The 26,490-nt window shown below is 34.8% G+C and overlaps 5 protein-coding genes and 1 long non-coding RNA gene across 8 annotated transcripts; 4 read left to right on the forward strand and 2 right to left on the reverse strand.

Annotated features, from left to right (window-relative positions):
• Nucleotides 1-41: 41 nt before the first annotated feature.
• On the forward strand, nt 42-13,271 carry LOC119073303. 2 transcript variants are annotated; one of them, XM_037178686.1, is made up of 3 exons: nt 42-500; nt 11,076-11,639; nt 11,711-13,271. In XM_037178686.1, the coding sequence occupies exons 2-3, from the start codon at nt 11,086-11,088 to the stop codon at nt 12,024-12,026; spliced, it is 870 nt and encodes a 289-aa protein (XP_037034581.1). In that variant the 5' UTR covers nt 42-500; nt 11,076-11,085; the 3' UTR covers nt 12,027-13,271. The 2 variants fall into 2 exon arrangements, with proteins under 2 accessions (XP_037034581.1, XP_037034580.1); XM_037178685.1 differs by lacking the exon at nt 42-500 and adding an exon at nt 3,390-3,665.
• A 2,856-nt stretch (nt 13,272-16,127) lies between these two features.
• LOC119073305 (protein TSSC4) lies at nt 16,128-17,091 on the reverse strand. Its single transcript, XM_037178687.1, has 2 exons — nt 16,723-17,091; nt 16,128-16,655 (listed from the first exon to the last, which is right to left on the reverse strand). Exons 1-2 carry the CDS (start codon nt 16,996-16,998, stop codon nt 16,230-16,232), a joined length of 702 nt encoding a protein of 233 aa, XP_037034582.1. The 5' UTR covers nt 16,999-17,091; the 3' UTR covers nt 16,128-16,229.
• A 278-nt stretch (nt 17,092-17,369) lies between these two features.
• Nucleotides 17,370-18,522, forward strand: LOC119073306 (probable histone-lysine N-methyltransferase set-23). Its single transcript, XM_037178688.1, has one exon. It carries the CDS (start codon nt 17,442-17,444, stop codon nt 18,324-18,326), a length of 885 nt encoding a protein of 294 aa, XP_037034583.1. The 5' UTR covers nt 17,370-17,441; the 3' UTR covers nt 18,327-18,522.
• A 190-nt stretch (nt 18,523-18,712) lies between these two features.
• Nucleotides 18,713-19,750, reverse strand: LOC119073307 (retinol dehydrogenase 12-like). The gene has a single exon (XM_037178689.1). The coding sequence runs from the start codon at nt 19,748-19,750 to the stop codon at nt 18,728-18,730; it is 1,023 nt and encodes a 340-aa protein (XP_037034584.1). The 3' UTR covers nt 18,713-18,727.
• A 1,231-nt stretch (nt 19,751-20,981) lies between these two features.
• LOC119073308 (solute carrier organic anion transporter family member 74D-like) lies at nt 20,982-24,802 on the forward strand. 2 transcript variants are annotated; one of them, XM_037178691.1, is made up of 7 exons: nt 20,982-21,072; nt 21,147-21,408; nt 22,000-22,205; nt 22,278-22,625; nt 22,685-22,898; nt 23,071-23,878; nt 23,940-24,802. In XM_037178691.1, exons 2-7 carry the CDS (start codon nt 21,231-21,233, stop codon nt 24,304-24,306), a joined length of 2,121 nt encoding a protein of 706 aa, XP_037034586.1. In that variant the 5' UTR covers nt 20,982-21,072; nt 21,147-21,230; the 3' UTR covers nt 24,307-24,802. The 2 variants fall into 2 exon arrangements, with proteins under 2 accessions (XP_037034586.1, XP_037034587.1); XM_037178692.1 differs by having other exon boundaries at nt 20,996-21,408.
• Nucleotides 24,803-25,755: 953 nt separating this feature from the next.
• Nucleotides 25,756-25,978, forward strand: LOC119073309. Its single transcript, XR_005087027.1, has 2 exons — nt 25,756-25,799; nt 25,932-25,978. It is a non-coding gene; the product is annotated as an uncharacterized LOC119073309 (long non-coding RNA).
• Nucleotides 25,979-26,490: the final 512 nt, after the last annotated feature.

Below are 26,490 nucleotides of genomic sequence, written 5' to 3' on the forward strand. Positions count from 1 at the left end.
TAAAACAGCTACACCAACCGCACTACAAATAGCGAATTCAACCAAGAAACACACCAATCAGTAGAACTTTAGATGTGAAGGAAAACGGTCAGAGTTTCTTGCGTGCATTCACGAAAAACTTTTCGTTTTCGGTAACATATCCGGTGGTAGTACGGACCACAGATCGTACGTGTATACTTTTCAATTTTCGTTATATCGCCAAATATCCGAAATTTAGGCCATTGGAAGTGATTGGAATATTTATGTATATATATATACTCACATGTAGCGACTGGTGTTAACGTCTCGTACGGTGAATTCAAAACAATATTGAAAAGGGAAAAGAGCGCATGTCTTCGCTATATATTTACGAATATCCAGTTCAGTTCCTTGTGGAACCACCATACGATAATATTTTCATGTGAAATTTTTGTTTTATTTTTGTGTTGTGACGTGAGTGAAAAATTAAGGAGTGTAGTGGTTCCTGTACATTCTAAAAATTAGGATTTTTCGTTTTTACAGTAAGAAATTAATTTATTATTATGTTATGGCATATTCTTTGTGTTTAGTGTGAACAGACAATAAATGGAATCGAAGTGATTGCAGCCCCAATAAACGTCTGCACGATTTTTTTCTGAATGAAAATGAAAATCGATTAATTTTTCTACCTGCGACTTATTCGTTAAGGGGATTAAAATTGGGGTTGTTTGCTTGATTATTCATACCTTTATAGTGAAAAAACTCATACCGGTTCATATGGTAATTATATTATTTGAAAGACGACTACCAATCTTTCAATCGATTATATTGTCCAGCACGACGAATAGCATGAAATTGTGGAAACCCTTACGAGTTTCTTGTAATTCTTTTTGCAGTTTTGTCTATTGCCTATAAATACAAATAATTAAATGACTCGATGTTGGATCAGACTAAGTAAATACAAAATTGGAGACATTTTGCGTATTCGGTACGCTTTCCTTTGAAATTTTTGTATTGGAATTGTATTTTGTGTCAATATGTGCCTTATCAAAATTAATATACAAAGAAGATGATAAGAATATTTTTGTTGGAATTACGCTATTTGGATTAGTTTAGCTTAAATTTCAAGTGTATATATACGATCATTTAAGTAATTACAATTTTATTGTATGGATTTGCATACAACATTTTGGTAAGCTGTTGCACTTGCGGTTTAGTTAAATAGATTCAAAGGACTCAAAAAGGTTTTTTGAATTTAGTAGTAGGATAAGAAAAGTACTTGGAATACACATCGAGTGGTGCACTAGATCCCTGTTTCCCGAATGTGCATGGTAATTTGGTGGTAGGTCTGGAAACTAAATGTTATACTATCTGATAGTTTTTTTTAAGACATTGCGAGTATTGCAGTGTTGTATATCCTTTCACTACTTTCTTCCCAAGCGTTCTGACAAACTGATTTAATCGGGCCTTTACGACAACTTCATTCTTACGAATATTCCATAGCATAATAGAAGCAACTAACATGCATTATGCAAGGTATATAAATACAAGAAGTTTCTAAATTTGTACAAGATAGGTATTATGCTGTCGGTAATACTTTATAATTTAGTCACCTTCATGCTGTTTGCACGATATACCGCGTTACAACTTTTTATAATTGTTTAATCATCATTACACAAGCGTTTTAATCGCTTGCGATTTTACATCTTATATTTATTTGTGCGTATCCTTTTACTGTCTTGCTTACGTAAATTGCTGTTTGATCAGAATTTTAATAATTTTTGGGGAGCAGTAAAAGATAAATTTAATTAGAGTTCGTTGAGTATGCCATATCTTTTGCTCAGTGTCTCACAAACATATTTTGCGTCTTCTGTTGACGATTATATATACATTTCAATTTGACTTACGACACAGTCGCACAACGAATATGATTCACAAATCTTTGACGAATATTTTGGTGTATTAAAAAAATGAAGTGCTTATTACCTTAACATTGAAATTGAAATCGAACTTGTCTTTTCGAGTAAAATTAACATATAATCATAATATGTTAGTGATTAACACTTCGCAAGAGTTAAATTGTTCAATGGAAACAATTGAGATGATTGTATGGAAAATGAGCGTAAAACTTAGAAACAAAAAGACTTCATTTTTCAATTATATTTAGCGTAAGAGTTCTGTTGGCAGTTGTAATTAAAAGGAACTTGAAATTTGTTTGGATAAACAATTCGAGTGGTAATTTCGATTTTGTGTTAAATTGATCCCTTTGAGTACGTACTGCGCATCCAGTACTTGTTACAGAGACATTTATCTGAGCAACGCACAAAATTGAAATATTTTTTTTTTTTTAAATTCCACAAAATTAAATTTTTAAAAAAAATTTGTCTCATCGGATTGTTCTGTAGCCCTGCCAATTTCTTCACTTTTTGGTGTTAGTATCAATTAGTCACTAAAACGTTAAGTGTTTAATCAATGAATGACGGTTTCATTGCACGCATTTTTAATACAATGCATTTTCTGACTCAATTTCTGTCTCCTACTTGTTTCATTAAGTTCGAATTCGAGCTTCTGATAAGATACAGTAAATTCTTGAAAATGTTGTGAAGTGATGATTAACATTTCCTGCAATAGACACGCAATATTCCGCAAGTATCGATGCAATAGTAAAATATTGTTTAAACATCGTCCATATTTCAATTGGTAGACAATATTTTTGAACCTTCTTTACGCTCACTATATAAATGTGCATACAGTTACAGTACGTTTCTGTGACTAAAGGATTAGTCATTTGGCTGCTGAACAAATAACATTGTAGTGTACAAACAATTATTTCATTTCGATATGTACTTATATTCTGTGTGGAAATTAATCTGAATTATTCGTTCATGTTGTATATTCTCCAAAGAAGTCAACAACTTCATGGATTTGATGAATTATTGATTTTCAGATATTTTATGGTTTCGGTGCATGAAAAACTTACTGCGTCTGTACATACTACAGACATAGTGTGATATTGTGCGTATACAATCAAATATCGAGAAAAAGAAATCCAAGAAATGTTTTATGATTACTGTAAATTTGAAAATATAGTTCAATTTCATGGTCATGACACATGAAGGGTGGATGGTATTTCATGGGGTTTCGATAATGGATATGTAAATATTGTGAATCTGAAGACACGCGATTGAAGACCGTCTTTTTACTGTAATTAATCTTTCGTTGAAATTTTTCGAAATTTTGTTTTTACGACGACAAACTTTAAGTAATGACCGCTTAAAACGAGCTGATATGAAAAATATTGTCGTGAGCACTCTTAGCCAATCCTTTTGGCTTATTGAAAACAGTGAAAAAAAAACTACTCGACATGAAATGTGAGGTATGTGAACCTACTCATAGGATTATTATAACAATAATTGTCAATGTAATGAAATGACACTGTTCTTTCGGTTATTGTTGGTTAAGAGTTTAGTGCTCTAATACTTATCTAGTGACGAACATATTTTGTACGATAAAATGTTTATTGTGATTTTTGTGTTAAATGTAACTTAACCAAGTATAGCTAACTGGTATACTTCGACAAATACACTTTTTTCCAAGTCAATTTGATACAATATTATTAACGCTTCCATCAACGCAACGTTATTCTACCAACAATTGACATTGCATTCCGACCAAAATTTTCAAATTTCGACATTTGAATCAATGAGGTAAATTTTGTATTTTGGTCAAATTTGTCTGAAATATGTGTGTCTGATTCATAATCCTAATCAATGTCAGACGATGGTGTTGGACAATGTCCTTGATCCAAACACCCCGAAATGGAATTTTTATTCGGTCGATAAATGCTCACCACGACCTAGAAACCATAAACAGTCAACCAAGAAATTTATGTGTTTTTAATACACACCGATACCAATCAAATTCTGTTATTAGACCAGAATTTCCTGACGCCTTTGCTAATTTTTTCAAAAATTGTATGAGCAATAAAATCATTGACATTGAACCTCGAATTGCTTGAAAATGTTTGTAAGATGGCAGGTAAACGATTATAACGTTTGTTGATATTGAACGATAACACATAATCATTCATGTAAATACAAAAAAAAATGAATTCTTTTAAAGTTGAACATTTCGTACGGAAATATATCACCATGGTATTCGTAACACGGTTCATATCAATAACATCGATTACGATCAACTTAACACATTTTAACTGCTGTATTATTTATTATACTATGTTGATAATTATTTGTACATTTATCTACAAATTACATTTTTTTACGCGCTATTACTTTTCTCGCTAAATGTTCGTGTTAATGTACCTAGTTAGAGGCTCTTGAACAGTTATCTCATTTTGGACAACATTTAAAATAATAATCGATTTTCAAAAGTACGTATAGTGCATGGGACGTTTATTTGGTTAGTTAGTTTCCACTATGCAGAATCAAGGGTTGTGTGACTAGAAGTAACTAAGCAAACACGAATGGTTTTCATCGTGTCTGAACAACTGAAAGGAATCAATCAACGTTAATTTTACTCTTCGCTGTTGATCGTTTTTCTGTCATTTTCTTTAGTTTTTCTAAACAGCCGTTCTCATTTAGATTTTAATCTAAATCTTATCGTTTTTTTAACTAAGCGTAGGTGTAGGTAGAAACAACATTATAAAATATTGGATTACGAATAAAGTCGTCGAACCGTAAATAACTGATAGGTAGAAAACGTTGCGTCTTAGATATTCACTATTAGAGAATATTCGATTTAGAGAGTCTAATTCTTTTCACAGTTCTGTCGAAAATAATGCAACCTTACTAGCCATGAATACATCAAGAGACTTTAATTAAAAGTTAACTAAGCCCAGCCTTTATTTTTGTATTTATATAAAACGCAGTCCATTACTCAGTTTTGATCGAAGAGCTAGCCACATAAGTGCAATATATTTTAATCAATGCATCTTACACTATATTCTTAGCGAAAATCTATTAAAAGATTTTATTTCGCAATTTTCCAATACACACGAATAAATGTGTACTGGCCACTGGTGTGTACGGAATGTTTCCAATTTTAAAAACGAAAACCGAATTTCGAATGCATTGCATACAATAATATAACGCGAAGTATAAATCTGCTCTATAACTGTGGCTATGTATCTTGTTAGCAAAATAAAATGTGGATGGTGTATCATCACACTGTTGAATGTTTATTCATAAATTTATTTTCGTCAACCTATTCTGAGGTAAAGAATTTGAAAAAAAAAATTGAAATCCCATGGAAAGTTAGATCTCTTGTATTTGTGAATGTTGGAAATTCTGTAAATCTTCAACCATTTAGAATATATTAAGAATTTCCAATTAATTATTTTTTTATTGTGACAATTTTTCGTTACACACTTTTCCTCACCTATTGATGAAACTCTGAAAATGGGCCTTGTTAAGTTACACAATTTTCCTTTTGCATTATACAGCAAAATTGTGTTGTTTTAAACAACATCAAACATTTTCAATCTCACTTTTGAATATAGTGTCGAAAGAGCAACAGTAAAATGCAATAATGTGTTGATATAGTCCAGCATGATGAGTAACGATTTATAAATAAAATCATGAAATGGAATGAAGATGGAACAGAATGTATGAAATGAAATGCATAATTCGTTCTATATTTGTAATGCAACAACAAGTGATAGGAAAATTTAAAAAGAAATTCACCGAGAAATTAGAATTCGTGTAATGGCCTTGAACTATTAACACAAATTTGTGTTTATTGTGGTAATCTGGATGATCATATTCACTGCAATGTACAATATCTTTTTAGTTAGAAATTCTGACTAAGAATGATCTGTCTACATGTTTCTCAGAGACGCAGTTTTGGTAATTATGTTTTAACAACAAACACTCAATTGAATTGAGAATGTTGGCATCTCTATTGGATTACATACACATAAGTTAATAAATTAATTGGACTACCCGCATTTTCTCTATCATTTCAATTGCAATTTTAAAATGCAAACATGAAAACAAAATGTTCCCCAAAGTACAAGCGAATTCATTCCAATAATTCTTCAACGAAGTTACAAAACGCGTGCAATCAACCAACATTTCATACTTTTTATTTAATTACATCTAAATCACATCCTTACTCTCCCCTGACTCCTCACTTGATAACCATCTACAAGTCGTCAATAAGATTTTACACATTATTCGTCATCGTCAAGTAGGTACTTCATATGAACAATTTAATAAAATTTTAAATCCAATGGTCGATTTTGTTTATTCAAATGAATGCGTTACATCACTTTACTTACAGTTCAAATAAATATACCACTATAGACAAGCCTCACTTAACTTATCGAGTCTCATAGGTTTCTTGTAAGAATGAGTCTTTATTGAAACGAAAACTTTGGTGAGACGAAACAAGAAGTCTCTGTGTAGCTTTGTATTTTCGTTGGCTTTGAAGAAGATTATATCTATCTTATTATAGAAAGCAAAATTTGTGTCCGAGTCTCTGCAAGTGTTCGTAGGCAATAGACATGTGTAACTAACGCAAAAGATATTATATGAAATTATATCGCGTACAATGTATAATCAGTAATGAGTTTCTTCTAAACACTGCTAACGATTAATACTACCGATTAAGAAGGACCATATCGCAATAAATTTCTGAGATTTTTTGATGAGCTTGCAAGTTGACTAATGGACGTTTTGTTTATGGATCACAATTTGTTTTTGTTAGTGAACCGAAAAAGGGATAAAAATCCACCATTGACGAGGCATATAATTAATATGGATGATATCATTTGGGACCGTCCACAAAGTACACAAAATGATGAATTTCAGAAACGCAAAAACGTATGAAGATAATAGAGAGTTTGCGCAAATGACTTATAAATTATAAGTCAACTTATAACTTATAATTATAAGTTATAAGTAAGTGATAGGGGGGTCCAGAATCGTATGGGAAAATAAAAGTTTCGAGAAAGTTGGCGGACCCTGGGGAAAACGAACCTATATGACCCACTGATAAAAAATATATATGGGGCCGATGCGATATGAGTTGGTTTATGGGTCGCGCAATGACGAAATATGTGAAAAACCACGAAAATGAGGGTTAATGAAAAATTGAACGTAACTAACAGATGCTGAGGTCACTTCTTAAGGTGAGTTGGATTATTTCACTTCAGAATAATCCAAAGAGACCGATTTAATGACTTGTAAGTGCATTCGCAGCTCCCAAGTCAGTCATAGATTCGTAATCTGTTCACTCAGTCTTTGGGTTCTTCCAAAACATTTATGGGATGTGCATCGGATATATTCATGTCTAACGAGAGCTTATGGCATAAGCTTTCATTGCAAAAAGAAAATTTTTCGAAAACAATTTTTTGAAGCTATATAGAAATCGATTTTGGTGCAAAAATGTCAGGGTCGTGAACTCAGGCAATTTTCAAATGACTGTTACGTCAAGACACCAACTTGAAACTTATTGTGTGTGGGCTCGTTAGAAAGCCACTGTCATTACCTTTACAACGACACCTATCACTTAATTTAAATAGTGACCTCGCCTGACTTTGTATTACTTGGAAATTATATGTCGATTTTTGTGTATATCGATATTGTTAGGTGTGCCCAGACGATATAAAAATTCCAAAAAGTGGAACCAACGCATTTTTGTTGCTTTTGCATCTAATCTAAGTTGTCTGGACCAAAAAAGTTTGATATTGTCGTTAAAAAAAAATTCTCATACAAAGTAATGGAAAAAATGTATGGAAAATTTCAGTGTTTTTTCACACATTTCGTCCTTGAGCGACCCATAAACCAACTCGGATCGCATCGGCCCCATATACAATTTTTATCAGGAGGCCATAAAGGTTTATTTTCCCAGGGGTCCGCCAACTTCCTCGACACTTTTATTTTTTGGACCCCCCTAGTAAGTGAGCAATAACTTATAAATTATGCGGTTATAAGTTATAAGTCAAACTTCAAATTTCTGTAAAATGTGTCGGAATTTGTAAAAAACGGACAAATTTTACAAATTTTACAAAATTTGAAGTTTGACTTATAACATATAATTGCATGACTTATAACTTATAGCTCACTTACTTATAACTTTTAATTATAAGTTACAAGTTGAATTATAATTTATATAAGTCATTTGCGCAAACTCTCTAATATCGGAAACATTAAATGTTTAACATTTGAAGCTTTTTTTTTACAGGCCAATCCACTTGTCCCAAAGGAACTTGGGTTTCTTTAATATAAATAAATATTTGCGACAAAAAAGACTGCTCACAATAGTTGCGCAGCCTGTAAAAAGTCGATCTTTTCATATAAAATAAAATTACAATAAATAAAAATCATCAATCTTCTTTTTCCCCAATGTTCCGAAAATGCAAGCGGCATTTCCACGTTGTATCGCGATTGAGATTCTTTGTAAAAGATAGTCTTTCGATTTAGCTTCACCAGTTGCTTTTTTCATTAAGGAACCCAATTTGTCTACGAATTATGAAGCTTATGATCGCCCAAAACCACTTACAGTGGAGGTGTGACGCAAGTCCTGTTATCCACTTACAAAAGAACTGATATCGGTGTAGGTGACACTTACAGATTCTACACGCAAAAAGATATGCGTCACAAATGGCAGCTGATGAGCAAAGTACGCGAAAGTTTTATCAACAAAAATCTTACCAGAAAAATTTTAGGAAGAAAATTATAATAAAAACGTTTGCGTCACAAGGGGCAGATGTTGAGGAAGGAAAATTTTTAAAATTGTGAAATACATTCCTTTAAAAAATGGAATTCAAACGGAAGAAAGCCGAAACATCTGCCCCTTGTGACGCAAACTTTTTTATTATAATTTTCTTCCTAAAATTTTTCTGGTAAGATTTTTGTTGATAAAACTTTCGCGTACTTTGCTCATCAGCTGCCATTTGTGACGCATATCTTTTTGCGTGTAGAATCTGTAAGCGTCACCTACACCGATATCAGTTCTTTTGTAAGTGGATAACAGGACTTGCGTCACACCTCCACTGCAAGTGGTTTTGGGCGATATCAGCTCCTTTGTAAGTTGTGATTTTTTATAATTTGGTCGCAGATAATCATATTGTGCAGTTTGAACGAAAATATTCTTCTTACAAAACTGTATAACTTTCTCTTTGATCTGAATCTTCCAGCTTTCATTTGACGAAAATCGAAAATTTGACGAAAATAAAAAATTTGACGAAATTCGAAAATTTGGACGGAATTTGAAAATTTGACGAAAATCAAAACTTTGATAAAAATCGAAAATTTGACTAAAATCGAAAAATTGACGAATATCGAAAATTTGACGAAAATCGAAAATTTGACGCGCTTAAAACGCTCATAGCTCCCAAATAAGCGACTTTTTAGAGAAACAATGAAACACGTATCGACTAGAATCTAAAACTCTATAACTTTGTCTTTTACACGAGGTTTCTATCTGTCTTATTTTCCGAGTTATGGCTGACATAGCTCGCACTTAAAACGCTCATAGCTCCCAAATAGACGACTTTTTAGGAAAACCATGAAACACGTGTCGAATGAAATCTGAAACTCTATAAATTTGTCTTTTAAACGAACTTTCTATCTGCCATATTTTCCGAGTTTTGGATGACATAGCTCGCACTTAAAACGCTCATAGCTCCCAAATAGACGACTTTTTAGGAAAACCATGAAACACGTGTCGACTAGAATGTGAAACTCTATAACTTTGTCTTTTACAGGAGGTTTCCATCTGCCGTATTTTCCGAGTTATGGCTGACATAGCTCGCACTTAAAACGCTCATAGCTACCAAATAAGGGACTTTTTAGTGAAACCATGAAACACGTATCGACTAGAATCTAAAACTCTATAACTTTGTTTTTTACACGAGGTTTCCATCTGCCGTATTTTCCGAGTTATGGCTGACATAGCTCGCACTTAAAACGCTCATAGCTCCCAAATAGACGACTTTTTAGGAAAACCATGAAACACGTGTCGAATGAAATCTGAAACTCTATAAATTTGTCTTTTAAACAAACTTTCTATCTGCCATATTTTCCGAGTTATGGATGACATAGATCGCACTTAAAACGCTCAAGGCTCCCAAATAGACGACTTTTTAGTGAAACCATGAAACACGTATCGACTAGAATCTAAAACTCTATAATTTTGTCTTTTACACGAGGTTTCTATCTGCCTTATTTTCCGAGTTATGGCTGACATAGCTCGCACTTAAAACGCTCATAGCTCCCAAATAAAAGACTTTTTAGTGAAACCATGAAACACGTATTGACTAGAATCTAAAACTCTATATTGTCTTTTAAACGAACTTTCTATCTTTTATATTTTCTGAGTTATGGGTCATGTAGCTCAATGCCTCAAAATGCTCATAGCTCCGAAATTATAAGCTTTTAAGAAAATTCCTTCAAATTTCTTAGAATTACGTCCTTAACATACCCTGAAAATTTCAACCAAATTCACCGGTAAATTAAAAAGTTTCGCCGTAACAGAGCGACAAAGTGACAAAGTAACAAAGGTTGGTAAAATTCATCAATTTCAAAATGTATGAAAATGAATTTCTTCATACAAATTTCTGCAAGTTTCCAAGTTTTGAAATTTAATATCTCGGCCAAATTTTAACCTTATGAGGCGTGTGATAGCTCGTTGAACTCGTATGGACGCCCAGATTACGAATAAAATACTTTGGGGGTAGTAGGAGCAAAGGGGGAAACGTCAAAAATTTCGTGTATGTTCCTCAGTCCTGCGGAAATTTTTTTTGTCAAATTTTTCAGTGTGAACGGACTTGCGTCACGGCCCTTCACTAACGTAGGGCCATGATTTTGCTAGACTCCTCCTCCCCTAAAAAGAGTAATTTATGAATGACCTCTATTCTGTTACTATTGTGTACTATATTCCAATGAAAGTAGATATATTCAGGCCGATCTATTTATTTGAAATGTTCAAAGAAGGCTCGACTAACTCAATTGTCATTTGGCAAAGAGTTATACTAAAATTGCTAATCGAAATGCTGAAATTGTACACAAAGATTGACGCAAACCCTATGTAAATCGACACTTAAACGTAACAACCGGAAAATTGAAACATTTTTTCTTCTTTCTCTATTTCAGCCATTACACTATGGCAATCGCACAACAACCCACCCCACCGCCAAGTGCTCCCCCATCAGAAATGATGCACCAGCAAACCAGCAAAGTGTCTTCAACAACTGAACAAGAAGATATTGAAAATCGTCTCAATGAACTGAGTAGATCGGTATCGAACGATCAGAACGAACCACTGGAAAGTATACGAAAATGTATTGAGGAAATCGATCTGAATCTTACCACGGCCAACATTTTCAAAGTGTTCCAAACCATACGATTTCTGGCAGAATATACCGATAAACCGACCGTTAAGCCCGATACTCAGAAAGACTATCTGGATGCATTGTTGTACAATGTGTTGCAGTTCATCGACATGAATGCCGACGAAGTGTTGAAGAAGGGTGATATTGCATGTTTGAGCTATGTGGAGGTCGAGATGATTGTGAAGAGAAATCATATCATGACATCCGAGGTGGGGGTTTACAATTTCTTATCCGAATGGAGTCGGCTGAAGTGTAATGAAAAGCTGTGGGATTTAACATTCGAAAATCGGCGAAAGGTTCTAGGTTCATTGTGTTTTGCACCAAGGTAAGAAATTTGATTTTTTTCATCGGTAGTTTCAGTCGAATTGACAATTTTCATTCTTTTGAAAATTTTAGATACCTGCTTATGACGGAACATCAATTCGATACATGCTGTCAATTGATCAATCTATTGGATGAGGGAGAAATTAGTTTAATAAGGAATGCATTTAAAGGTAGATTAGGTACGGGAATCACTGACGCTCAAGCAGCTAATATAGACAATTTCAAAAAGCCACGACCCAAATTCGCCAGAATGCCGGTATTCTTAAGTCAACGCAGTGATCCAAAGAATTATCCTAAGAAAATGCGTGATTATGAGAAAACTTTCGATGACACTGTCTATCCATGGTATTACTGTTTTTATGGATGTTTTGCATTTGTATGTGATTGAATGTTGGGAGTGCAATTAAATTAATTTTATTGATTTTGTGTTCTTAAATGTTCTTTTTAGCAATTTAGTTAAATTATTATCATCGGTCTACGATGGTCTACGATCATTGATAAGATATTTGTGTTCCTTTCTTACTAATTTAGTTATTACGATTGTTATGATCGTGGCCTTTATGTTGTTTAAAATAAGCAAAAAGTATTGTCGACAAATTAGAATTTAAATGAAGACGAAAAGATAAATTTTTGAATGAGACAAAAATGGAGGTTCAGGCAGAGCTTAGACTTTTGGTATTATCATATTTCCTATTTTTATTAATTGGAAATGATAACTTTAAGAATTTGTAACTTGACAGCTCTTATGGGATTTTATACACTCGTCTGCCAAATTACGAATTCCTAAAGTTACGAATGCTACGAGAATCTATGCCCTGGGTTATCATCCACACGTTGAGCCCGGGTGAATGGTTTAAAAAAGAAGAAGATAAAATTGGATCAACTTTCCACATAATATGTTACTTGCTGTTACTGATCTTTGATAAGACTCATATTGCTGAATTATATGTATTTCAACTAAATATGTTTCGCTAAATACCTCCCCAATAATGTTCAAAAATTAAGTTCAGTTAGGTTAAACCTTCTGTAACAAATCTCATAAGAAAAAGCGACGAGTAATTTGGTCCTCGTGCTTACAAAACCATTACGTAAATTTATGGAAAGTCAAAACATAGTTTTTAAATCGAATTTATTGGAAAGGAAATTGATTATTGAAAAATGTAAACGGAAATATCTAAAGATTTTAGTAAATTTAATTTCATTGTTGCATATTATTGATGGCTGGTTACATGGAATGTGTTATGATTAAATGCCATAGGCATTGGGAAAACGTGAAAACGTTTTAGTAAATTTTATAACAAATCCTAGATTTGTGTGTTTTATCAAAAAAAAAATCTTTTCAAATATCGAATTTCTGTATAATTTCTTTTGTTATTTTATGTTACAAAGTATTCAAGTGATCATCATTAAAATCGACCAACCAAAAAAAAAAAAAGTTTCCACAAAGAAATGAAATTCAATTTCGTATTTCGTATATTTAAGTTGTCCAAAATGCTAAATAATTTTTAATTTATGTATACTCAATCAAAATACAAATTATTTGTAAGATAAAATAGAGAAAAATGTTAACTTTATTCCAGAAATTTTATATAATTGAAGCCTTCTTGTGCGTGAATAAAAACTTTTTAAAGTGTATGGATAATTTCACTTTTTTTCGAGGTCCCCCTGGTATTCTCTGCACGTCGAGTAGAATTATAGCAGACTTTTTAGCATTAAAAGTTTTGATGTAAGATTTTACCAATAAGGAAGGGACGAATCGATTTTGCACTCGATTTTTTGTCACATATCAGCAGAAACACGAAAAATAAGAAACTCGTACATCGGGCATTCTCAAAATATTGTCTCATTTAAAAGATTTTACAAAAAGAAAATCTATGAAAATTGCACCTCCCACTCAATTTCACACCCAAATCACATCCACTCTGAACTTAGTCAAATATGGTTTAACGAAGAAAATCGTCGTCAAAGTCGTTAATCGTAACATGAGTCTGTTTTTGAATCGTCAAATCACCAACACAAAAATTTAGTGTCGGTTGAGAAAATTGTAATAATTTCAGTGATTTCGATGTTATTTATCAGATTTTGTGCGGAAATGCTTCTTGCGTGATTTTAACATTACAATCAACTGTTTACTTAAAATATTCGTCAAAGCCAACAAAATTATGAAAACTTTATTGTGACCAATCATGAAAACAAACAACAATATTGTCGTTTGGTGTGATGTGAGGTTCAAAAGAGATGAAATAAAATGTCGGCGGTAAGCTTAAAAATTACGTTTTAGCGGAAACGCTTTCGTTTAAATGTGTGTACGTTTGCGGTGATATAAATTAGTGCGAAAGCATCCACTTTTGAGGAGCTTTACGGTAACACCTTTAATTAGGGGTGGGTCATATCCCTTATAATTACGGAAAATTTCACTGTAAAATTTACTCGTTTCCCACGCTCTAAAAGCGATACTTTCAATTGTGGTGCGGCGGTTCGTTTCTTATTCAGCACTTTTGCATATTCACCGCTCGCATATCACTTTCTACAGCTCGACAGAAATTGCATTATATTCGTTCATTCCGTCGCGTACGATCAACCGTATCATACTCGTTTAGCGTAAGCAAATTTAGCGAAATAAATTAATTGTTAAGTTGATCCGTGAGTTTCATTTACGGAGTCGTACTCCGCATTGGTGACCCCGACGTGATCTGAACACGCATTGGTGACCCCGCGTTCGAACAAGTTAATCCGCGTCGAAAGTCAATATCGAAAGTTTTATCGAAAGTAAAACGCGAGTGACCGGTTTGTTTCGGGGACGAATTGAGATTGCACAGCAATCGGGATTTCAATTTACGGACATTTACGCATAGTTCAAGAATACGTTTATTCACGGAAAGTGTCGCGAGTTAATTGAAAAAGGAACTTTGAATTCGAACGAATTCCGGTAAAAGAGACGATTTGCACAAAAGTGAAAGAAATTTTTCTCTATTGTGTACGAAGCCGCGTGGCACACCCATTGTCCAAGAACGTATCGACAGCTAGCGACATCTGACGGGCAGTAGCTATTCCAAATAAATTTGCTTACGCTAAACGAGTATGATACGGTTGATCGTACGCGACGGAATGAACGAATATAATGCAATTTCTGTCGAGCTGTAGAAAGTGATATGCGAGCGGTGAATATGCAAAAGTGCTGAATAAGAAACGAACCGCCGCAGTGGTTTCCATACTATCTCATACAAACAAAGTACGAATTAAAGGAACGCCTGAATCTTATAATTAATTCAGAATATTTTATTTTGATGTTTCAAGTTTATGTTTGTTCTGACGTTACAGTTCACAGATTTTTGACTGATGACGATTGTGTGATATAGTTCAAATATCAGACATCTATGTACATGTATGTCTTCAGGAAAAAACGGTCACTGATAAAAAGCTGAATGGATAAATCTCAGGGAAAAATGTGAAACTATCAAATTTTATTTGTTCGAAAAGAGTTGCGGAGCACTATTTTCTTAAAAAAAAAAAGAAACATTTCTACAGTCGGAGAAAAATATATTTCAAAATTTTAAGAGACATCATCGTTTTCATCTTTTTTCTGTATTCTCTCATTTTGCATGTTATTTCAAATGGCATTTGAGAGAATTAGAGAAATGATGATACAGTCAAAGGCAGTCAATTTTCAGCATAAATTAGCTTCAGCTGTTTTTCAACTGATCCATACAAACAATCACAACCGTTTATACGTCTTTATACGGTTTTACCACTATCATGCGCGTGCGTGTAGCAGCTTCAACCGTATTAACAAGGAAAACCAGTTTTGATTGTATGTGTGGATCAGCTGAAAAACAGCTGAATCAAATTTATGCTGAAAATTGACTGTATCTCTATAAAAAAACCGAAATCTATATTTTGTATTTGATAATCTATTTAACAAATTCTATTTTTAGAATCTTCGATTTAGTACAATTTGTAGAAATTTATAGGAATATTTGCTGATAATTCTACACACACGGAATTTTGAAAACCTTGTTTTACTTGCGTTTCTGATTTCGCCATATAAAAATACATGCAAAATACAAAAAAAAAACAGTAAACCAAAAAACCTAAAAATTCCATACAATAGTCCCTCGAATGTACTAATCTATTGTCGACAACGAAGACAAAAAAAGAAAATTATGAACTATTGCTAGTGTTCTCTTAGATACTTTAATATCTAGACTTGTTTAGTGTCTAGAAAAAATTAAAAACTTTTAAAAAATTCTCTTCCGTCCTCTTCAGGACAAGATCTGTATAACTCACATTCCTTGCAACTACGTGACCTCAATTTTTAAAATGAATTTTTATGATTCTACAGATGTCTCAATCTCTCAGAGATTTTTACCAAATATTTTGTAGTTGCGTTGAAACAACCAAAACAACAAAATGTGGTCTTGTAAAATGAAAGCGACAAAATCATCCAAAATTTACTCCACGATCTCATAACAAAATTCTAGTGTCGACATTGTGTAGTAGAGCTTCAGCTTTTTATTCGTTATACATAATAAAGTAACATTAAACGAAAACCTTTCACCTCAAATCTGATGCTCTCGCGTCCGCACTGCACTCACTCCTCGTCCTCGTCCTCGAATAAATGATTCAACTTCAATTTTTCCGAAGATCTCTTCTCTGCTCCATCTGTACTTTTGCCCGTCGCTTTTTTCCTGTCTCTCTTCTGACCAATCACATATTCTGGCATTACGACTTTAGATCCTTTCATCTTCGGCAAGTCGATGGCTGGATCAACGGACTCGTCTTGAGCGATGGCTCTCAAATGTGCGGATTTATTGAACTGTGCACCGCTGTGTACTCGCTTCCTAACATTGAATACTATTTTGTCTCCTTGTTTATCATCGTCCTCATCATCCAAGTCACTTGTTGAAGACTTCCGATCTTCGATTTCCTTTAGAAATGCAAAGGCTGCTGATGTATTTGACTTGTCTGATATATCAGCATCACTTAACGAATACCTTTTCCATTTGTGAGGATTCACCTGCGAACGAAAAAATTGATTTTTAGATTCCTCGGTCTGTGGCGTAGTTCTATATTATGATGAATACCTGATAATCGGGAGCTTGCCTGGGTTTCAGGCATTTGGCAATCGGTGCTACAGGCCGCTTGAATATACTTTCTTTTCCATTAAACTTCTTTATTCGACGATCTTGCTGGTCGTGTGTGGTCCTTCGTCGTGTTTCGGGGCTTGATTTTTGTTCCAGTGTCGTTCCGACCAGTTTCTCCGAGGCTTCGTTCAAGCAATCGAATATCATTTTACGTTTATTCTCAAAGTGTATAGCCTCCGTCGAGGTTGCCTCCGTCGAGGCAATTTTAATGTCCATTGTTTTGGTTTTGACGATAAACAAATTGCACTCCTTTTGAACTGAATGTGACTTCTATTTTGATTATGAATTTTGACAGATTCATTTTGACATAAAAAATCTTCTTTTGTTTTCTGTCGAAGTTGAAGACATCCACCGATCATATAATCAATGTTTTAATTGACTATAGACGATATTCATGTAAAGGCTGTAGCACTGTTAGGAATTATTTTTTGGATTTTAACTAACTCCGTTTTCTGTCCATAAATGAATTACTCCCGCGCTCATTCAGAGGGCAATTTTTTACAATGCCCATAATGGTCTTCTCAAGTTGTTTGGTATATTAATGACCAATACGACACAATTTTAAAATAAGAAGAAGATAGAAAAATATAAACAAAAACAGTTGGAACTATCTATCCAGTTGATTCACACGATTAAGAAATTCGACAAAAACAGTCCTGATGCATACCATGTACATGAACAATATAGTGAAGGACGAACATCAATCTCACGGAAGATTTTGTGAACTTGACGACGATTACGAACACGCAGATGATAGTGCTGAATACATAATTGAAAATGTCCTAATGGAAAAACCGTCTCATGGAATAAGTAAATCGTTTGAAGACCTTTCAAATCTTTACAACTCATTCTACGACTCGCATTGTAACTGTGTCGGGACAACGGAAAACTGCAGAGATTACCAGACATGTTATCACGGAGGATGTTACTCGACATTCGCTGGAGACTCCAACACAACTGAGTTGATTTTAAACAAACAAAGAAATGTGAAAGACCTGCTGTACGAATGCAATGGCCAATGTTCCTGTTCACTCAATTTTTGTACAAATCGACGAGTTCAACTGGGACCGAGAAAAAAATTAAAAATTGTAAAAGCAACGAGACTCAGCAATCAATTTGCGCTGACCACGGAACAATGTATCCCAGAGGGTGGCTTTATTTGCGAATATGCTGGTGAAGTGTTAACGGAAAGTGAGGCATTAAATCGAAATGTACGGAATCGAGATCGAAAACTAAAAAATTATTTGATTTGTTTAAATGAATATCCTACAAGTCACGGCAGTACTACGTCCCAGGGCATTCAGACATTCATCGACGCGGGTATTAAGAGTAACATTGGCCGATATTTAAATCACAGCTGTGATCCGAACTGTGAAATTCTTAGTGTTCGGATTGACGGGCCCGTTCCGAAATTAGCCATCTTTGCACGAAAAGACATATTTGCTGGAGAAGAATTATGTTTTGACTATGGTGACGTGAAAAGTAAGTTGAGTGACATGCAACAGTGTCTTTGTGGTACATCGAAATGTAGAAAATATTTTTGAATGAACGAAAATTGATAGTATTTCCACCAAAATGTTTCGTTTCAATTCAAGGTAACAAAGGATTTTCATATGCCTCTACGATTCTATCTTTCGAAAATGATTAGGTCATTTATCAAAGAGTTATTTTTCAATTCTTTTCTCTAAGAATTAGGTAAAAAATGAACATTTTCAAATAAAGTGAAGCGAACAATTTTGTATTCGTTTTTCTCCTCTCTTACTTCCTTTTTTTACAATTTTGACTTTTTAATTTTGAACATGTTGGCGAGCACTGAATCGATCTTTTTTTGTCCTATAAGAATAGCATCACTTCAACGAAATTGCATACCTAAAACTTCCTTTCCAAAGAAACTTCTATAGACTTGATCGTTCCGTTAGCAGCCCCAGAAGCTGCCCTTCATCCTTTATGATCCGTCAATTGCAAAGTGTGGGTTTACTTTAGTCGAATGTGTCATGAGATATTGATCCAATTTCGTCAGCTTTGCACTAGCTTCCCATAACCACAGAGCATTGGAGTCGTCTGTTGCCAAAATTGATGGCTGCTCTTCAATGCAATCCAAAAAATATTTCCCAGACACCTTGCTCACACTTGGATCTACTGCCAGCATTACGTGAGTTTCAGATGCATGTTCGGGACTGCGGCCGAAAAGTCGTTGAACAATTTCAGTTATTATTCGGAAAGCGGGTGGTAAATGTTGCGCTAAAGCGGACATTGAAAAGCCAGGATCCAAACAGTTTGCAGTTATATTGGAGTTTTGAAGTCTTCTTGACAATTCTCGAGTGAAGAGAATATTCGCCAGTTTGCTGTTGGTGTATGCTAGCAAAAAGCCCGGATAAAACATTTCACTATTTAAGTTGGTTCTCGATATTTCTCCAAATCGGTGACCAAATGAACTGACAACGAGTATTCTACTCGGTGCAGAAACTCTCAAAAGGTCCAAAAGTAGATTGGTGAGTAAAAAGTGACCGAGATGATTGACACCCATGTCCGTTTCAAAACCATCTTCTGTCCTCTGGTAGGTCCCAGTTGCAATTGCTGCATTGTTAATAAGAACATCAAGTCGATTTTCCCTTTCATGGAACGTTTCACTAAAATATTGCACTGATTTCAGTGATCCCAAGTCAAGTCTGATGAAGTGAACGTTATTATTTCCAGTTGAACGTCGAATACTTTCGACGGTATCGTTTCCTTTCTTTTCATCACGAGATGCAATATATATTGTCCCACCCCGTGCAGCTAGATTTCGAGCCGTTTCTAATCCCAATCCACCCGTGCCACCAGTCACTATCACAACTTTACCGTCGATTCTGATCTCATCGTTCAAATATCGTCGGTCACATAATATTTCAGAAGAAATTTTTTGTAAATTAAAATTAGTGATGAGTAAAATCACAGCGAAAACTATTGATTGTTTATTTTTCAACATGTTGGTGAGAACTGAATCAAACATATTCGCTTGTAAGTCAAAGAACAATTCATCGTTGCACAGTTTTGAGTTTGTAAGCTAAAAACTTCCCGATCACCTTCAAAGAAACGAGATATTTTAGTAAATTGCCAGGTCATTTACAAGAGTGTATCAATTTGAGCAAGTTTTTTTTAAACTTCTTAAGAGAGTATTTCGTTTCATCAAAGTTTAGAGTCATTTTTACTTTAACTAACACGTAGGTGTAAATTATGTTAAGTATAAAATTTGTGAATTGTTTCATTATAAAAAAGACAGTGAAAAATGCACTATAAAAACTTTCAACAACTTGAATTTACTTGAATACCTTTATTATTGAATTTTTTTTAGGTTTTTGTTCTAGTTTTTTAACAATTTTTTTAAGTTATTTTCTTCATTCCACTTCAGATATACATACAATCAGTTTCTTTTGAAGTTCCAAATTTGTTGGTTTTTTTCGTTATGATTTTACTTATGATTTTTTCTAGTGGAATGAAGAAAATAGCTTTAAGAAATATATTTTTAAGTTAAGTTGACTTGACAACTTTGTCGAGTATTTTTATAACTTTACATCACAGTTTTCGACAGTGAAAATACACTTAGTAAAAATGTGTTAGGTTTGTAAATGTGTCTTTTGGCTCGTATGAATACCCCACTCGCCTTCGGCTCGTTTCATACTTGCCAAAACAAATATTTACAAACATTAACGTAGCATACAATGATAAATCTTCTATTTAGAACTACGTTCCATCTGTTGGGTGGCTCAGATCGCTTGAGAGTCTGAACTTCCCAATAGTTATTGTAATGTTAATGATTTATTGATTAATTTCAAATGTAATTTTGTTGAACACGAAAATGGAATTAGAAAAAGTAGAAGTTTGTCTTAATCCTCTGTAAACATCTAATGTTCACATTAAAGTACTATTGTCTATAAATTGCCCATGTTAAAAAATGGAGTTTGTCTTCAGTAATAATTAAAGTTGTGTGAACTACGGCACTCGATTCGCTCGTTCGTCAAGGAAAAGGTTTCTTCTGAGAACTCCAAGATTGTTGAACCGACACCGTCCGTTTTCGAACTTTACCCAAGGATTTCACAATGCACTGATGAATTAAACAAGTACCCGTACTATGAATTGTCCAAACTCCAATCATGTTATCATTCAAGTGCCACTGCCGTACACAGATAAACATTTTTTGTCTTCATATTTCGTAGACTCAGTTAATAGCTGATTGGAATTGGTATCATTCAGTCGATCAGAAAAATCAAAACTATAGGAAGTTCTCGGTGAGACGAATCTTGATTAAAGGTTGAATCAAATGGGTCTATAATCCTTGATTCTAAAATCGTGTTTCAATAATTTATTTTACATCCAAATCAAAGCTCTACATCTAAATCACCAATGAGTTTGCATAAAATACTCAGTTGCACATGCCAGTAATTGAATATTAATAGATTAATATCACAATGGATAGTTGTGGTGCTGATTGTTGGCACCCAAAGTTTTTACGGAGATTCGCGAACCTACGATGGTTCATGATTGTGTACGGTATATTGGGAACCGTTCAGTCGGCCAGCACTTTGTATTTCGCTCTCACATTAACAACCATTGAAAAACGTTTTAAAATACCCAGCCAAACAACAGGTGAGTCTGTTTGTTATAAAATTGTGAAGTGCTTTTGAAATTAACTTGATAAGAAATAACGTCGATACAACCCACTGCATGTATGGCCTTAGTAGCATCGAGGATGCAGATGCAATTTTGAATCTATTGATTCAGATCAGACATTTGTGAGTGAAAACATTCGCCCAGAAATTATCGTCAATTTACTTAGTTTAAGACTATTTCTGTACTTGATGAAAACAACGAAGCCTATTGATTGGTGAATAGATAAACAATGAGAAACAAATATTTACCCATTCATCGTTTTCATTGCAGACACGTATTTGTTTCGATTTGATTATTGGTTCACCTTTATCATTATAGTCGAGAGACAGTTGAAATCACGACAGAGTAAAGTTAACCAGGCAGGAGCGCTGATTTGACTAGGGACCTGAATCATCTAGTAGCCCTACAATTTTTGCGAATAAAATTTTTCAATTTATGTCAGTGTTCATTTGAGTTCATTTTCATACAGTGTATTAGGTCCATTATTTGACGTTTCAAAAATGAGCCGCTCCTGCCTGGTTTATTTTACTCTGCCGTGGTTGAAATCAAATTTGTAAATGTTTATAGGAATCATGTTGAGTGGCAATGAGATATCACAAATAATGTTGTCATTATTTCTAACGTATTTCGGTGGCCAACAAAATCGACCAAGGTGGATAGCATGGGGTGTTGTTTTAGGTGCACTGTCATGTTATATGTTGGCACTGCCACACTATATTTATGGAGCGGGAGAAGATGCACTCTTTTTAACCAAAGAATACATCTACGATCGGGTACAGTTCTAGAATTTAATATTCGTGTTTTTTTGACATAACTGTTTCCAAATGGTTCTTAACGAATTGTAGAACGTTTCAAATCCTCTTCAGTCTAGACCGATTGAAAACACAAATAGCAAATTTTGTTCGAATAATTCGAGACAACATGATGACTGTGAGGAAGGGCATGAAGTATTCACCTATTTGCCGTTGGTTTTAATATTTATGTCACAATTTGTGCTTGGAATTGGCAACACTTTGTATTTTTCGCTTGGTCAATCGTACTTAGACGACAATACTAAGCAACGGAACACTCCTCTAATGTTGGGATACGCATTTGGAATGCGTATGTGTGGTCCATTAATTGGGTTCGCTTTGTCCTATTTTATAATGAACGTTTACATAGACCCGCGATATACGCCAACTATTCAAAGAAATGTGAGGATTTTCTTTTTTTTTAGCAAAAATGAATCATTTTGTAACTTACGAACTTTTAGAGTCCGCAGTGGCTTGGAGCCTATTGGCTCGGGTGGAATTTGTTTGGTACACTCCAGTTGCTAATTGCTATTTTAATTGGATTATTCCCAAAACATTTACCGAAAAGGAAAAAGATGAAAGTCAAAAATGGGAGTGACGATGAAAAAGGAGGTTATCATAGTGGCGTTGTCACAGAGAGAAACGATGATGCGCACGAGAAAGTTGAATGGAAAAGTAAGGACATATATGAAGGAGTCTCTCCTTCATATATGGTAAGGACTAATCGGAAAAATGATTAAGGATGGCGTCCGGCTATTACTGGGAAAGTGATGGCCTCTGCGTTATCACTATATCATTCACCTGTTGACAATATTGATCGACTAATATTATGTGTGGTATTTTGCAGATTTCCCAGCCGCGTTGATGCGTTTATTGAAAAATAAGTTAATAATTTTCAACAATATTGCGGCCATATTCTACATTCTCAGTGCGACCATCTACATCACATTTATAGGCCGCGTAATGGAGGTTCAATTCAATACATCCGCTCATGGCGGATCGATCCTTACTGGACCAGCTACCATTTTCGGAATCACAGTTGGAATCTTATCATCTGGCTACATTATATCGAAATACAAACCGCCACCAAAATACCTCTTCCTGTGGAATGCGATAATTGCATTGATCTCAACTTCTTCGCAAATAGTGTACACACAAATTGGATGCAATGGTGATGCATCGTTAGTAGTTAATGGAACAATGTCTTCATGTAACACTAATTGCAAGTGTGACGATATTCCGTATAGTCCTGTGTGTGATCAAACTGCCGGTATCACATACTTTTCGCCGTGCCACGCTGGATGCAAAGCATTCGACAAAGAAGCTAATTTGTATACAGATTGCTCATGCTCGGATTACGATGCATACAACGAAACGATTAAAGGATCAAATCTGTTTATATCGCCAGGACTTCATGATGGTTCTATCGATGCGCATGGTCTACATAATACATACGATAATAGTCAATACGATCAAGATAATGTTGCAACAGGAGAGTCAGTCAAACGAAATTTTCAACAGACGCAACGAATTGTTGCACCTTCCTCGTGTTCAAGTGACTGTAAGTCCGGCTACTATATTTTCGCAATAGTTTCAAGTATCTCTGGTCTTATCGGCTCAACAGGAAGAATCGGAAACGTTCTACTCAGTTTCCGGTAAGTTTTTGCTATAGTAGAACTAATCAATTTGTGATGCTTACTGAAGACATGTTTTTAGTGCCGTAGAGAAACGAGATAAATCGTTTTCTCAGGGATTATCGCTCTTTGCGATAAGTCTGTTCGCCCTAATACCCGGTCCAATCATTTACGGTCGTCTCATTGACAACACGTGCATGATTTGGAATTACAAATGTGGAAGAAGAGGCGACTGCCAACTGTACAACCCAATCCAATTCCGCCAACATTTACATGCAGCATCTGCACTCTTTCTTTTCCTGGCTTTTTTGTTCGACCTATTGGTGTGGCACTATGGCAAAAATTTAGACCTGTACGGCGATGATGACACGAAGAAGGAAATTGAAAAGGTGACAGTAGATGATGAGTCGGCCGAAAGTCAACCGCTCAACAAACTCAATGTCAATTAGATGTATTATTGATCCATGTCACTTCAAGGCGAATTTTTTTCATGCTTCGGGACCGAAAATGAGGGCAATGTTTGGGTTTTTTTCTGGTTTTCGCCCCTATTGCATGAATACATGTGTAACTGTTTAGGACGATTGATCTGAGACCACTTTCGCTTTTAGACCTCGCTCTGATCGCGAAATTACCTCAAATCAATCACTCAAAGCAAGTCCACAAATAACTATTCCTGAACGTCCAGGCCCATAGAGTTACACTCTGTGGCCAGGCCTCAACTATCGCATTATTGTACTAAGTTACTAACACACACACCTCACACAATAACCCATTTAACAGAAGGCTCAGTGAAATCTCGCATTCGCAACCTACTTTTCAGAAAAACCCTGTGGTCGTTTCACCTAAATTCAATGCTGTCTAGAATAAGTCATAGCTTTGTTCAGTTAGTTAAGTAAGTAAGTTATTTTCCGTTTTGGCAATTTATACAGCCAGAATCTAAAAAAATCGTAAACACACATTCCCAATGAAGTGGAGAAACGCAAAACTTGTTCAAAAATACGACAACGATATTTTTAAATAAAAATTTTATTTTATGAAGTGTTTTATTATTAAACAAATAAGTACCAGGTGCCACATTAGTGGCCTTATTTGCCTTATTATCATCCACTTCAACAAATCTGAATGAATAAGTAATGGTGCCAGTAAACAGTACTACCAAATTGGAAATATATTTCTTAGTCGTCGGAAGTACTGTCCACTAGCGGTATCAACGCTGTATTCTGCTGTATCATCCTATGTGAGTGATTTTAAGAAAATCGAGTCGCGTTTGATAATTTGGTTCAGTTCGAGGCCTTCTCATACTCCTCTGAGATACAGTACATTTTATGTACTGTTTTGCTGCAGCCTTGTGTTTAGCGTTATGAAAAAGGAAAGGATCAACGCACTTCAAGCATGAATGGTACTATAAATCAAAGTATGTAAACATTGATGGTGATGCCAATTCTCAGCGGATACCAAACTTTACGAAACCCAAGTTTCAAGCATGAGTGTACCCTTTCCATATAAACAATTGTTGACCACCAAAACAACTGGATTTTAGGTCGACTATTCGGCCAAATTCACCAAAATGTCATATAAGGTAATGTCATACTATACAATGAAAGTAAATAGATAGGTATGGCCAAACGTTCAAATTTGTTCTAGCTGGAGCACCTACGGATTTGCATGGCGCCACCTCAAACGAACTCATTTCTAGTGCAAATTTCCACTAGAAATGAGTTAGTTTGAGGTGGCGCCATGCAAATCCGTATGTGCTCCGACTTGTATGGACTGGCCATACCTACTTATCTACTTTCATTGATATTATAACCGAATCAGATATGCAGTGGCATGAAAGTTTAATGCAAACTCCATATCTTCAGACTTTCCGTACCTTGGGGTTTTCCAAGGTAAACATTTGAGCGGAGGTAATGCCATTAAGACGCAAGGCCTAGCACAATATGTCATCTTCAAGATGCTATACTTTCACACGTAAACTCACTTAAGTTTCGTTAAATGTTTCGTTCATTCATTCATTTGTATGAATTTTTTTAACGTGGATGGCATTTCAAACGGCCTTGAAGATGATCTATAGTTCGATGCTAATGACACCTTTTTTAAAAGTGGTTGACTATGATTTACGTGTGTTTCACAAAATGATGTGCCTATCACAAAACAGAGGGCCCAAGTTTCTAAGCAATTTTGTGATCTTATCGAAAGGGAGAGATGGCGTTTATAGCGAGCTTTCGTGCCACTGCACATCTGATTCGGCACGAATGGCATATGGCATTACCTCCGCCCATTTACCTTGGGGTTTTCATTCATTTAGTTCATTAATGCTAAGATTCTGAAAGAGATTGTACTATGCCGTTAGTGATCGGACTAAAAGTTTTACTTCTATATACTCAGTGAAGAGTATAACCTGAAGTAAACCAAAGCGAGCCGGCGACTTTCATTTTATTCCAGAGCTGAAATGCCTATCAAAATGAAACTCAAAATAAAAATAACCCATGGCTCACGTTAAGTGAAAGAATGAAGAAAAAGAAGGCTGTTTCGACATAGAGACATAGAACTAGCCTCTTACACAAGACAGCAGTAAATCTTTCAATTGAACTATAGCGTTAGAAAGTTTACATAAGTAATTGCCATCGATG

This window comes from Bradysia coprophila, unplaced genomic scaffold (assembly GCF_014529535.1).
Source record: "Bradysia coprophila strain Holo2 unplaced genomic scaffold, BU_Bcop_v1 contig_138, whole genome shotgun sequence".
Lineage (NCBI taxonomy): Eukaryota > Metazoa > Arthropoda > Insecta > Diptera > Sciaridae > Bradysia > Bradysia coprophila.